Source organism: Podarcis gaigeae, assembly GCF_964106915.1.
Source record: "Podarcis gaigeae genome assembly, chromosome: 10".
Classification (NCBI taxonomy): domain Eukaryota; kingdom Metazoa; phylum Chordata; class Lepidosauria; order Squamata; family Lacertidae; genus Podarcis; species Podarcis gaigeae.
Window position 1 is genome coordinate 60054240 of NC_139686.1, and position 13916 is coordinate 60068155.

At 42.6% G+C, this 13916-nt stretch overlaps 1 protein-coding gene across 2 annotated transcripts in view; it reads left to right on the plus strand.

The window, feature by feature from the left end:
- Positions 1-13889, plus strand: part of TUBGCP6 (tubulin gamma complex component 6) — a 33113-nt gene extending 19224 nt beyond the window's left edge. For both annotated transcript variants that reach the window (XM_083698904.1, XM_083698903.1), the window contains exons 15-26: positions 952-1090; positions 1199-1312; positions 2892-4131; positions 4921-4976; positions 5565-5757; positions 6936-7104; positions 8512-8653; positions 8947-9141; positions 9354-9486; positions 10943-11156; positions 12425-12624; positions 13435-13889. In XM_083698904.1, the coding sequence (XP_083555030.1) occupies positions 952-1090; positions 1199-1312; positions 2892-4131; positions 4921-4976; positions 5565-5757; positions 6936-7104; positions 8512-8653; positions 8947-9141; positions 9354-9486; positions 10943-11156; positions 12425-12624; positions 13435-13526 (2887 nt within the window). In that variant the 3' untranslated portion in view covers positions 13527-13889. The remainder of the gene's footprint in view (positions 1-951; positions 1091-1198; positions 1313-2891; positions 4132-4920; positions 4977-5564; positions 5758-6935; positions 7105-8511; positions 8654-8946; positions 9142-9353; positions 9487-10942; positions 11157-12424; positions 12625-13434) is intronic.
- The last annotated feature ends 27 nt before the right edge of the window (positions 13890-13916 follow it).

Genomic DNA, 13916 nt, shown 5'->3' on the forward strand with positions numbered 1-13916 from the left:
GATGTGCCTGCACCATGCCAACCTCACCCCAATATGCAGCAGCAATGTGGAAGTCAGCTGAGAGCTGCCACCCTGCTAGTCTAAACTCAGCCCTGTTATTGACTCAACTGTGTGCTGCTAGTTCTGAATGAAAAATGGTATAACTTTGAGTATGTTATAGCCATTAGTATTTAGTGAACAGCCAAAACTATACAGCTTTAAGGTGCTTTTCTTGTGTTTGATCTGTTACAGAACAGCATTAAGCTTGCACAAATATCTGACTGCACAGCACAGTGTATGTATCATTTGAAAACACAACAGACACAAAGCTCCCAAATTTTCACCTGTTTAATTTATAATTAAAGGTAAAGGTAAAGGGACCCCTGACCATTAGGTCCAGTCGTGACCGACTCTGGGGTTGTGGCGCTCATCTCGCTTTATTGGCCGAGGGAGCCGGCGTACAGCTTCTGGCTCATGTGGCCAGCATGACTAAGCCACTTCTGGCAAACCAGAGCAGCACACGGAAACGCTGTTTACCTTCCCGCTGGAGCGGTACCTATTTATCTACTTGCACTTTGACGTGCTTTTGAACTGCTAGGTTGGCAGGAGCAGGGACCGAGCAATGGGAGCTCACCCCGTTGTGGGGATTCGAACCACCGACCTTCTGATCGGCAAGACCTAGGCTCTGTGGTTTAACCCACAGCGCCACCTGCGTCCCCAAAATTTATAATTAGGTTTAAAATTATTTATTTTTCAGTGAGCATTGGTTGCTTAGGAACTTCAACATGTCATATGATGCATTGATAAATTATCCTACTTGCTAGCTCACTAAATTTTGAGCTTGTGAGCTACATTTTTACTCTGGATGGTAGCCTAAGTAATCTAAATGCCTTCCTGTTGTACTCTGCTCTATCATGGTATATATCCTGTAAAACTACATGGTGAAGTTATTCTACCTTTCTTTTCACTTAGGCAAGAGCTGATTGACCACTATAGCAAACTCTCCGAAGAGGCAGCCCGTAGAGAGAGAAAAGCCCTATGGAAAATTCAGAGGCACAAATTGGAAACGGCCCGTCTCAAATTTTTGATGGAAGATCAAAAGCGTACCGAGGTAGCTTAAATGCTGCTGTTGCTTCTTTTTAAGAAAGCACATTGACAGTGGTTATTTATGTATGCATTGGTATGTATAAATCTTTGCTCTTTTCCATTTGATGTGTAGGACATGCTTGAGAAACTTCCAGGTGGAAAGTATAGGAGGAAAGCAGACATTGGGGAAGGGTGGTGTCAGCAGACCTCCGCCGCAGTTGTGCCAGTCAGTGATTCCAGCATTCAGGTTGGTGTTCCTTTAAGAAAACTCCTGTTCCATAAACACCATCATCTTCTTGATTCATTCATAAGTATCCCATTTTTTCAGGTTTTATTATTTAAATAAAGTAATATATTATGTAATAAACTCTTCAGCTATCTTCTCTGTATTTGTTACCATTTTTTAAAAAAAAAAATTAAAAGTCATCTTTTAATCTTGTTTTCTTTTTTAATGTTTCTTTTCTAACTCCTCTATTTCTTTCATATATGCTTTTCTTAATTCTTTCTTTGTTCAGACAGGCTGATATAAATTGCTCCCATAAAATGGTTTTACTTGTATTCCATTATTAACGTTTTTGAGACATCTGCTGTATTATTTATCTCAAAAACAGTTTTTTAAGTCTGTAACTTTTTTTTGCACTATTTTTGGGTCTTTCGGTAAAGAGTTATTTTATCTCTCGTACTCTTTGAGGTTTATTCCTCAAGCTTTAATCCTATTTCCTTTCAACTCCAGCTATATGGGACTATTGTCTGCATATATCCTTTGTAGATCCATTCAAGGGTATAAATCTTTTGGGTTAGAGTAAAAGGTAGAGTTGTTCCTTTAAGATTTGGCTGAGTAAAACATTGTATTTTATAGTAAAAGTGGGTAACGTGGCCCTCCAGATGTTGTTGGACTCCAATTCTCATCAGCAACATCCTGCATAGCCAGTGGTGAGGGATGATGGGAGTTGTAGTCCAGCAACACCTCGAACTGCTGGTTCACCACCCCCTGTTCTTCTGGCATTTTGTACTATATGTGTCAGATTTATTGATGTTTAGATCACCATTTAGTCATTTCTGGGCACTCCTAGAACTTCCCTTTCTTTTTGCTTTCCTCATTTTTTATGATCTGTTCTTTGTAAGATTGTCTGCATGTCACAGTGTGCACAGTAAGACCCACATTTTAGAGCAGGCATCGCCAAACTCGGCCCTCCAGATGTTTTGGGACTACAACTCCCATCATCCCTAGCTAACAGGGCCAGTGGTAAGGGATGATGGGAATTGTAGTCCCAAAACATCTGGAGGGCTGAGTTTGGGGGTGCCTGTTTTATAGCCCAGTAGAACTGTCATCATACCTGTAAGGAGGGGAGTTTATAAAGTGGCCTGTTATTCTGGTTTTAAATTGGGAGCTTTGAGGACCATATTGCATGTTAGTGTGAATAGTAGGTACAGAATAGCCTGCCATTTGTTCTCTATGCCTATCTTCTTTTTCTTGAGCAAGTGTTACATTGTTGGGTTATGGATTGTGCAATTTAAAAAAAATGTAGAAACCAGTGTTTCAGACAGAGGTCTTTGTTTTCACCCGATATCCGAACAATACAGCTGGTTATGCAAGCAAATATCAGCTGTTTCCATAGTGATTGAAGTAGCTACTGGAGCATTTGAAAAGCTCGGTGAAGATGATAATAACCCTAAACTGCTTAAAAAATAAACAGTGATATAAAACTATTAAAAGGTAGTTTCAGAAACTATGGATGAAATAATGAAGGTGAAGATATCCCAGCTGTATAAGTGAGTTGCATATCTGTTCTAGTAATTAATTTTCTTTCTTTTTTCCATTTCAGTTAACTTCTGCAGAGCCCAAGTGTCCTGATGGTGTGGACATCGGCAGAGACCCAGAATCTCAACTAGTGATATCCCCAGGCTTACTGCAGGCAACAAATATACAGTCTAATGATTATTCAGAGTCTGAAGAAACAGAAACTGCATCTCAGGTACTCCATACAGAGCAAGCAGCTACTCTGCCAAAGAGTGTATCTGAACTTGGTCTGGATTTTGAAGATTTTTTACCAAAGCCTCGGGAAGAAACATTTGTTGTCCCCAGTGCCCAAGAGACCAACTTGTTGGATGAAGCCCTGCAGAATATCAGTTCAGATCTTTCCTTGCACGGTCAGACAGATGAAAACAGTTCTGCACTGAAAGGTGCGGCAGAAGGGGAAACCGGTACCCAAGTCTCCGAATACGACGGGTATGACTTTAATACTGTTCTCAGGCCTTCAGTCTCGCACAGCCATGTTGCAGCTGGAGAAAACGTCTTTGATGTTGAGGACAGGGTCCCTCGCTGGAACATTCACGGCCATGCGTCTGATGCAAATATTAAAATTGGGGAATACGTACCTGACGCTGAACTCTCCCACCCGCATTCAAACCCTCATGGCCACTCCTCAGATGCACACATCAAAATTGGACAGTATGCTTCTGAGGTCGAACCTAGCCGCCCACGCTGGAATATCCACGGGCATGTCTCTGGCGCTCATATTCAGGTTGGAGAATATGCCTCGGAGTTCGAGCCATCAAGGCCAAGGTGGAATATCCACGGCCATGCTTCAGATGCCAATATTAAGATTGGCGAGTATGTGTCAAATATAGAGCCGGCTAGACCTCGCTGGAACATCCATGGCCACTCGTCGGATGCTAATATCAGAGTTGGGGAAAATACGTCTGATGTTGTGTCCTCGCGACCTCGCTGGAATATTCATGGGCACGCCTCTCAGTCGCACATTAAAATTGGAGACATGGTTTCTGATTTGGAGGTTTCCGTGCCTCGATGGAGCACCTTTGGCCATGCCTCGCAGTCGAGTATTCAAATAGGAGAGTGGACCCCTTCAACTTTCAGCGATCCGATACCTCATCTTAAAGCCATCTCTGGCCCTGCATCTGACTCTACAGTTCAGACATTCCTGTATAACGGACAATTCCCTACAATCAAAGAGCATGATACAGGCCAAGAATCGATGCCTTCTGGTTGTGTGCTGAGCGATAACCTGGATGAAAAGCCACAAAGAAGCCTAGGCGAACAGGGGGGTGAGTGGCAATCAGTGAACAAATTACTTTGTAGACTTCCTCCCTCCCCCTCCATTATTAAGAGCCCTAAAATAGAAGTCTATTCAGGCCGAGACAAACCAGTTAGGATCCTTTGTCTTCAGTGGAAGTCAGTGGACTTACATCTGGGCCTTAGTGGGTTTGTGCTTAGGTTATACAGTCGTACCTTGGTTTTCAAACGGAATCCGTTCCTGAAGTTTGTTTGATATCCGAAACTGTTTGAAAACCAAGGCGCAGCTTCCGATTGGCTGCAGGAGCTTCCTGTATTCGATCAGAAGCTGTGTCGGACGGTTGTGTTCCAAAGAATGTTTGCAAACCAGAACACTCACTTCCGGGATTATGGCGTTTGGGCGCCAAAATGTTTGAGTTGCAAGGCGTTCGACAACCAAGGTACAACTGTACTGAATAAAAACTTTATTTTAACTATATTTTAATGGGCACTTAAAACAGAAATGAATTAACTGTGCATGTTTCCTAAATACTGCTTTCTCTACAAAGGAAATCTAGATCCACATAAATGCAAGAGACCATCGCCATTAACAGACAAAATTCTATTATGAAACAGAAGAAAAGCCTGATAGTTTTTTATTATTACTATGTAGGTCCTGGGTAACTTGAGTGGGAGACTAAATCATGTATTTGAAATGCTTGTGTTTCTTGTGAGGCTCTGTACATTTCACACTGCTTTTATATTCCTTAAGGCTAGACAATATTTGTCATGTTTCTCAGTTCCCTCCAGTAACAAGTCCCCTCTTTTTTTGGTTAATATAGCAATCATAATGGATGATGCCAAAGATCTCTCCACAGCGCCTTCTCAGGATGTACAGGTGAGGAAACAGCAACTTCAGTTTCAAATTACTAGCCCCCTAATCTTAAGTAGATGAATCTCATTGTGATACTCAAGTAAAATTACGGAAATAATGGGTACTATGTTCCTTTGAATTATTTTAATTCTCCCCAATGTTATTCCCTATCTTCACTCATTTAAATCTTAAACAGAAAATACTACCAGCAAGTATTACTGCCTTTACTTGCTGATTAGCTAAGTGCCCTCTGAATTCCTTATCTGAACCCTGTTTTATTCTCCCAGGGCCCTCTGACTTTAGGAATTTGCCAAAATTCTGATACCAACTTTACAGATCGCTTAGCTAAAATCAAAGTGAAAAGGGCAGAGAGAGAAAATTAAGCTTAAGATGAGGATAACTCTAGCCCATATATATCCTTTAACATACATGATTACAAGCAACGCTATTACTAGCGACAACGCTAAGGAGGGCTGCTTAAATGACAAGAATCTTGAAGGTTCAGTAAAACCCAGGATGTAATGATAAGTGTGCTTAAGCAAGACTGCAATGCCTTCTGGATCAAAAATGAGCCTCCTTTTCTCCAGTGTCCATTCCAATTTTTTTCATCAGGTAGAGGATCCTGAAAAATCGACCGAATTGGTTCTTATGACTCAGCAGATTTCTCTCTCTGAAGTCAGCACATCTGAAAGTTCAGAAGGCTTAAGCACCGCTATTGCCAAGTGGAAGAAAGAGGAAGATTATGTGAAAGCCTTATCTGATCAGTATTGCCTTGAAAAATACCAGGACAGCTACGATTTGATGTGTGAGTACTCCTAACATGAGGTGCATTAAGAGAATGGAATCACTTGATATGCCATTATCACTCAAGGAGAGTAGTGCTTGTAGAATTTTGTAGTCTAGAGCGTCATTCACTAAAAACATTTCTGGGGAGTCTCTTTCCCGCAGTCAACTTGGGTCACATTTAAATGATCCAGCCACGTAGGTTGGGGTCTCTTGAGGATGTCAATTCCATGTTGCGGATCCACACAGCAGGCCACCACCTAATCATTATTATTATTTATTTATTGAGTTTATATACTGCCCTATACCTGTTCTTCTAGACAGAAAGGTTTTTTATTGTGCCATCATGCTGACGTTGCACACTTGGTATCATTAAGGCACATAGAGATTGTGTCAGTCCTTCGCGGATTCTCACAAGTCCAAATAAGTAGCCCCAGACTGCAGCAGTGTTGCAGCACAAGTTTGTGCAGGATTCTGTAGACCTCATTTGGTTAAACTCTAAATTGCATTCACTTGTACCCTTTCCTCATTACTAATTACCTCTGAAATGCCGTGCCTCCGGATATTAGAACGCCCCTCTCATTTTTCTTTTGGAACATCATTTAAATATATTTTTGTTCACCCTGTTTTGGATTATTATTTTTAATGGCAGGCACTTCCTTCACCAATTGAGAGGCTTTTCTGAATGTGTATGGTGTGTGTGATTGAGACGGATATATTTGGGCAGAGTGGGGGGGAGGGAAGATGTACGTGTGATCCTGTGTGATGAGAGAGGAAGGCATGTATATGTCGCTGGGCATATGTGAAGTGTGTGCTGTGTACAAGAGAAAGTGTGGACACCACATATTGCACTGGAGGAAGGAATGCTCCCTGTTATTAAACAGCAACAGCATTGTGTGTCAGGGAGATCAGTATTGTTCGATCTCCACAATCAGGACCAGCAGGACATGGGTGACTTCCAATCATGAGGTTATCTTGGGAAACGTGGAGCAGCCCTGACCACACACTCTCTATTTTTGTGTTTTGCCATGTTCCCCCCCCCCCCATGCTCCGTGACTGTCACCCACCACACTTCCTTGAAATTTAAAATGGGCTCATTGGCCGTAATGGTTGCTTCTCATTTTTATTTGCTGTATAGCATTTTGTTTTGAAAGTGCTTTAGAAACAGTAATCATTGTTTTTACCTATGCTCTAACACAGCAGAACTTCCAGTTTCCCATCTTCTGCATCATGTGATACCAAGATCCTACACCTTCCCTGTGGACCCATCAGCACAGTCAGCAACAGATGAAACAGCTGTACAACTGAGCGAGCTCTTATCACTCCCAGTACTGATGAAACGGTCAATCACTGCCCCTTTGGTTTCTCAGTAAGTAAAATGTAGAAGTGATCAGTTAACATTGTAGTAATAATATAGCTTGCATTGCTGGTCATATTCTTTCCTTAATGGGGAAACACATCGATACATACATTGACCTTCTTTCCTTTTATTTGGTTAGTAAGGTAAGCAATTCAGTGACTGTTGTAACAAGAAATGTGAACTGATTCAGCAGTATATAGTTCAGATATCTATTATTGGATGGCATTCTTTAGCAGATCTTTAAACTGCAAATCATATTTCTTCCGCAGTCTTCTCTTTTTCAGGCTGGATGTGCCTCAGAGTTCTTATCCACTGTCCATTCACCTCAGAACGTGGGTGAGGGGGGAGGGGAATGTTTTTCAACCTGAGGTCTTCATGGACCCTTCACCAACCCTCTAGGGCCAGCCAAAACTCCACATACACACACAGACACAGTAAAAACTACAAACCCATTGCTGCCATTCACCCATTATGAAGATCCCCATGTATAATCCTTTTTCTTTCAGTGTAGAATCAGGGTCATACACACAAAGAACCTGAATAGAGATTTGCTTCCTTCATTGAAACTGATGGCTTTTCAAGTGGGAGAGCTCAGTATGGATTAGTCCCATTAAAAAAAAAAGTGGAAATTAAAGTCAGATTTCAGAGAGTGTGGTGAAAAGCATGCAGAGCCAAGAAGGGACAGAGCAGTCTGAATATAAGGTGCTGGACTGGATAGGAAGTCTTGTGCTCCATTTCTTCCTCATCGGAATTTCCATGCCCTTCAGGACACCAGGCAAAAAGGTCTGAACTTCTCTGCCTAGCCGAGCCTTGAGCCTTAATGGGGATGCAGATCATTCACTTGATGGAGCAGGGAAGGGAGCAGTTTCCATCTGCGTCAAAGCGCTAGGTGGTAGAGGTTTAAACTTCTCTTGTCCATTCCAGAGCCTTGACAGCAACGCAGGTTGCGTTGCCTCTGCTTGGTTGTGCACACTTCTTCTCCCTGTACAGTGCAAACACTACCTACCACCAGTGAACTATTGAACGGGGCCTAGTAGTGAAGGTTTGGTGCTCTGCTCTAGAATGAGAAACCGTAAAGCTTCTAGTTAGAACATAGCAGCTGTTGCAGATTTTGAACAGTGCAGGAAGAATTACTTGCAAGTATAATGAACAGAAGTGAGAACGGGCAACTGGGATTTCTTTCAAACGGGCTTGACACCCTTGCTGCATCCTTTGTTTTTTGCAAGTGACTGCCTAAAGGTACCAGCCCAATAGAAGTAGATTACTTGGAGGGAGCCTATAATTTGATCGTGGGTAGAGGATCAAAAAGTTGGCCATTTTTAATTTACCCTATCCATGAAGCTAAAATGCTGTTTTACCTTTTTATTGGATTTTTTTTTAAAAAAGTAACTGGTGTTTGTTTTCATTTGTTCCTAGTGTTTCACTTGTGAACAAAGCCATTGTTGACTACTATTTTGTGGAACTCAATATTGAGAAGCATTTTGGAGCACTAAGGCATTTTTTGTTGATGGAAGATGGAGAGTTTGCTCAGTCACTCAGTGATCTACTTTTTGAAAAGGTATTTGCAAAGGCTTTTCCTTAAACGCCTGATTCTTGACTATATATCTAGTTGCTGGCATGTGAGGAAATCATATTACATGTGTATGTCCTACTAAAGATAGGGATTGGGTAGCATTTGGCAGTAGTTTCAATGATCACAACCTGAACAACCTCTCTTGGAAGTTTTAAATATAAGGGACTTTCTGGCTTGAGCTGTGTTTGTAGGAACATTTTTAAAAATCCCATTATCTACTTTGGAAAGGTTATTCTGACAAATAAATTCTCAATATCTAATGTGTTTTCTAATTTCAGCTTGGATCAGGACAGACACCTGGCGAACTTTTGAACCCACTGGTCCTCAATTCCATTTTAAATAAGGCTCTGCAATATAGTCTCCATGGGGACACTCACTTGGCTTCCAATCTCTCATTTGCACTGAAGTACCTTCCAGAGATGTTCAAGCCCAATGCGCCCGATGCCCTAAACTGCTTAGAACTACGCTATAAGGTGAGAAGGCACACAAGAGTTGAGAAGTGAGCCAGATTTTACGATTCCCCTTTATGCATTGCAGTTAATCGATCCTGCTTGTTCTCTGATGCTACTTAGAAATGCATTCTGTTCTGCTAACTGTGACGTAATCCTCATCTTAAACAGGCAGCGGAATATTCTGATGCCTTGGGAGACATGCAGTCATAATAGGTTTTTTTGTTTTTTTATAGGTTGACTGGCCCATGAACATTGTCATTACGGAGAACTGCATGAATAAATATAACAAGATTTTCTCTTTCCTGCTGCAATTGAAGCATATGGTGTGGACTCTTAAGGATGTTTGGTTCCACTTAAAGCGAACTGGTAAGATAAAATCTGAATACTTTTATTTAGCCTGAAAGCTAACCTGTTCAGAAGATTCAGATAAGTGAGTTAAATCTAAAGTCACTGTTTCCTATTTCTACCGTATTTACTTGAATCTAATGCTCACCTTTTTTGGCCCAATTACGTTGTGAAAATTGAGGTGCACATTAGATTCGATGGCACATTCAAATTCGCCAGCAAATACTTTATTTAGTTTCAAGACTCTGATGAGGTGTGCATTAGAATCAATGGTGCCTTAGACTTGAGTAAATACAGTATATTCCATGCGAGTTTGATTATTCAACCGCAAACCCATATAACTGAAGGTGAAAGTGGTTTGCTCTGATACAACAGAAGAGGTTTTGGATTCTCATCCAGATGGAATAAAAGAAAGGCCAATTGTCTTCCAAGGGTGGTATTCCAGTTTGCTCTGTGAGCTATTAATGCAACAGCAAGAAAAAATAACTCCTGCTTCACCTAGTACATTGTAGGTATTACACAATACCATATTTGAAATAGTAAAGAGGAAAAACATAACCAAGCACAAAAAGACCAATGGATATATTGATTGAGGGTGAGTTTATGAAAGCCTGTTTCAAGTAAGATCTATTTGATTTCTAATCTGGTCTCCTAGTACAGTGGTTTTCAACCAGTGTGCTGTGGCACCCTGGGGTGCCTTGAATGATAGTCAGGGGTGCTGCGGGCAACATTGGCTTCTGTCCCTCCTCGCATCTCTGCCTCCCAAAGGTTTCTACAGCTGTTTGTTGCAGTGGCCCTGGCTACGAGCTCGCCAGGCAAATATTACCTCTGGGGCTGGCCAGGGGGTCCTTTGGGGCGGGGGGGGGGAAGAGACTCAGAAACCTGGGGCTGCAGCTGCCCAGAGGACTCCCGAGGGGCGAGGAGACAGAGGGAACACTCCACAAGGGAGGGTGTTCGAAAAAGGGTGAGAGGCAGCCGGCTCCGCAGGCAAGGGGTGATGTAACTGGGCTCCTGAGCCCCACAGGGTTGCCACAGAAAGAATGTAGTTGGTCAAGGGAGCCGTGGACTCAGAAATGATTGAAAATCTCTGTCCTAGTCGTATTAAACCAGGATGGTGAATCTGTGGGCTACATACTAGGACCCCCATGCTAAAAAAATCTGACAGCTCCTGTGGGTCCCCTACTGTGATGCCATGCTAAGTGTTTTGTGCCCTTGCAAGACACCTCAGAGATTTTTCTATTTTAAGAAGAGTTTAGATTCCCTCCCAAAAAAGTAACTTAAAACATTTTTTACTGACTGCCCCCATAGGCCACCTGCTACTGTGATCCCAACATATTTTTGTGGTTCTTCACAAGTTGTTAATAAAAACTGACTGTGCCCGCTTTGCACCTTGGCTGCTTCTGCTTTGGCATGCGGGCAAAGAGCGGCGGTCCCTTTTCAGGCGCTGCGAGCCATCCTTGTTGTTTTGGTTTTTCAGCTCTGGTGAAGCATGCATCCAACTCAGTTCAGTTTCGACAGCTCCAGCTTTATAAGCACGAAATGCAGCACTTTGTGAAAGTTATTCAAGGCTACATTGCCAACCAAATCCTGCACGTGACGTGGTGTGAATTTGGAAATAAACTGTCTTCTGTAGGGAACTTGGAGGAAATCTACAGAACGCATGCTGACTACCTCAACAAAGCCATCTTCCGGTAAGACGATTTCTTAACAAAGCGTTGCACATTTGCCTTCCCTTGTCTGCATGTAGAGATGGACAATTCTCATGTAACTAGAAAGTTGGGTGGACGTGTCTTTTCTTTACGTAGGCTTCTGCCACCAGTTCTGCTGCCATTGTGACGTAGACAGCGAGAGGAACTAGTAGGCCCCACCACTTAGGCATTGCAAATATGGGAACTTGGGCGAAGGGCTAAGGAGAGTTGCACTTTGCTTTCAATATATTTGCAAAATCTGAGAAAGAGAACCAGACCATTTCTCTCGCAGACTGCACAATGCCTCTCCCCTCACCCAGCTTATGGACCGAGGAAGGGAAAAGTGAAGTGGGAAGGAGCAGGAAGATGGAGACAGAAATGTCTCCGGAAGCGGTGCCTGTCTTCGGGGGGACCGAAGCAGGGAAATTATAGCACAGAAGAGAGCAGAAAAGTCTAAACCTCTAAGCCCAGCTCCTTGGCGTGGATGCATATTGTCCCTCCCCAATTATCGACTACTCGTTTGAGGAGAGGGTGATAAGATTCCACCCCAGCTAGTCTGCATGGATTATTTATGGAGGGTGTATGTGTATGTCTTTGTGCATTTGCTGTGGGTAGAATGCCACACCCCCACTAGCAGGGGTGGGCAATAACTGCGAGCCAGAGTGACAGGGGGCTTGTTGAAGCAGAGGGAAGAACAAGCTGTATCGCAGCTTGTTTCTCCCTCTGCTGCGGTATCAGGGCAGATTGCGGTTGTGGTTTCACTCAACAGTATATCGCTGGGGAAACTCATGAGTCGCAGCACCCAGCTGTCGCTTGTTTTTCCCTCAATGCACTGGGTGCTGGTAGCAGAGGGACTCAGGAGGCGGCAGTTTCACCAGCGATATACTACTGAGTGAAGCTGTCATCGTGATCTGCCCCTAATACCCCTATAGGCCAGGCCCACCCCCTGGGCAAATGCATCTCTGACTTACAGTAGCAATCTGAAACAAGCTAAGCCTTAGTAAATGCTCTATAGTACCTGGCTGCATCTAGTCCATCAAAATGTTATTTAGGATAACTATATCCTAGTACTGAAAGGTAAGAAGATACAAAGGACACAAATTCACTATATTACTGGCATGTTGTCTTTCCTATCTGAAACAATTCAAAAATTGCATCTGCAATCAAATCTCAGCAGACATGTTCTTTAAGATGCTCCTGAACATTGCTGCAGATGAAAAGTATTGCTGCTTGCTAACTTAATATCAAAACCATCTCTTTTCTTTTCACAGAGGATTGCTGACTGAAAAGGCAGCCCCTGTAATGAACATCATTCACAGCATCTTCAGCCTCATTTTAAAGTTCCGTAGCCAGTTAATCTCTCAGTCGTGGAGTTTCGATACCAGCAAACAAATGGCTGTGCATCCCAACTTTGGCTTAATGCAGCAGTCTTATAACACGTTCAAGTACTACTCCCATTTCTTATTCAATGGTAAGACTTCTGTTGCTGCAAGGATGGGAACCTGGGGGCTGTCCCCAAACTCCCCATCAGCCTCTGATAGCGTGGCCAATGGTAAGGGATGATGGAAGTTGTAGTCTAGCAACTTCTGGCGGAGGGGCACAGTTTCCCCAACTATATTGTGATGGTTAACTGGTGATATTTCACGCCCAGTCCTAGTCGTGACTGTGTTCCTATTTTAAACCAGCCCTCCCCAACCCAATGGGAGGGTGGTGTTAACAGGAAGAGGTGCACCTATAGAAGATAACATAGGTTACCTTACATTGGGGTCAGGCTACTTGTCCGTCTTGCCCAGTATTTGTCTCCTCTGGCTGGCAGTACTCTCAAGAATTGCAGACACAGCTCTTTAACATTGCTAGCTTCCTGGATGCCAGAGATTGAACCTTGGCATGTAGAGAATGTGCTCTGCTATAGTCCTTCCACTTGTTCTGCTTTCAGTCCTATGTATGCTTGCTCGGAATCTGGTGTGCTCAACAGACCTTGCAGCAGTTGTAAGCGAAATCTGTAAAGCACTGTGCTTAATAGAGTTTGTTAGCATGGGCAAGTGAGATAATATTTACGATAAAAGAGAGTGCAGATGCCTAAAGTGTTCTTGGTTGGAACCTGTAAAAACAAATAGGCTCAACTGAAATGAAACCTCTGCTAGGACAAATAAGAGGGCAGCAGCTTGCTTACCTCATTGAGCTTGTGCACACTGTTTAGAGGGACAGAGATTTGAGGCTGACCAATCTGTATATCTCTTGCCATATTAAACAAGTGTTGTCTTATTTTCTCTTCTTACAGTAGTAACTAAGCTTGTAAACAGGGGGTACCAGCCTCACCTGGAAGATTTCCTGTTGCGAATCAACTTTAATAACTACTACAAAGATAACTGAGCTTTCTTAAAATACATCGCAAACCAGTGATAGAACAGACTCAGCTACGTGTTTTCATTAACTGGCACACTGAAAGCTGCCAGTGTCAAGACGCTTCTGTAAAGAAAAGCATGTTTATCAAAGACAATTGAAGGATAGAACGGGATCCATGGAAAATATCATAACTAGGAAGATAACGTCATTCCGCCCTGCTTAGCATGGTAGAAGTTTTTATTCTCCTCTGTGCTGCAAAGCATGCTGCCAAGTGCTGATACAGCAATATGTGCATTAGTGTAAATTTGTTAATGTGTATATTTTTCCTAGTAGCATTGTGAAATCTTCTCATGTAAATGTGTAAGAAATAAAAAGCAAAGCAGAAACATACCACTTGGTCGTCAGCAGTGTGTATTA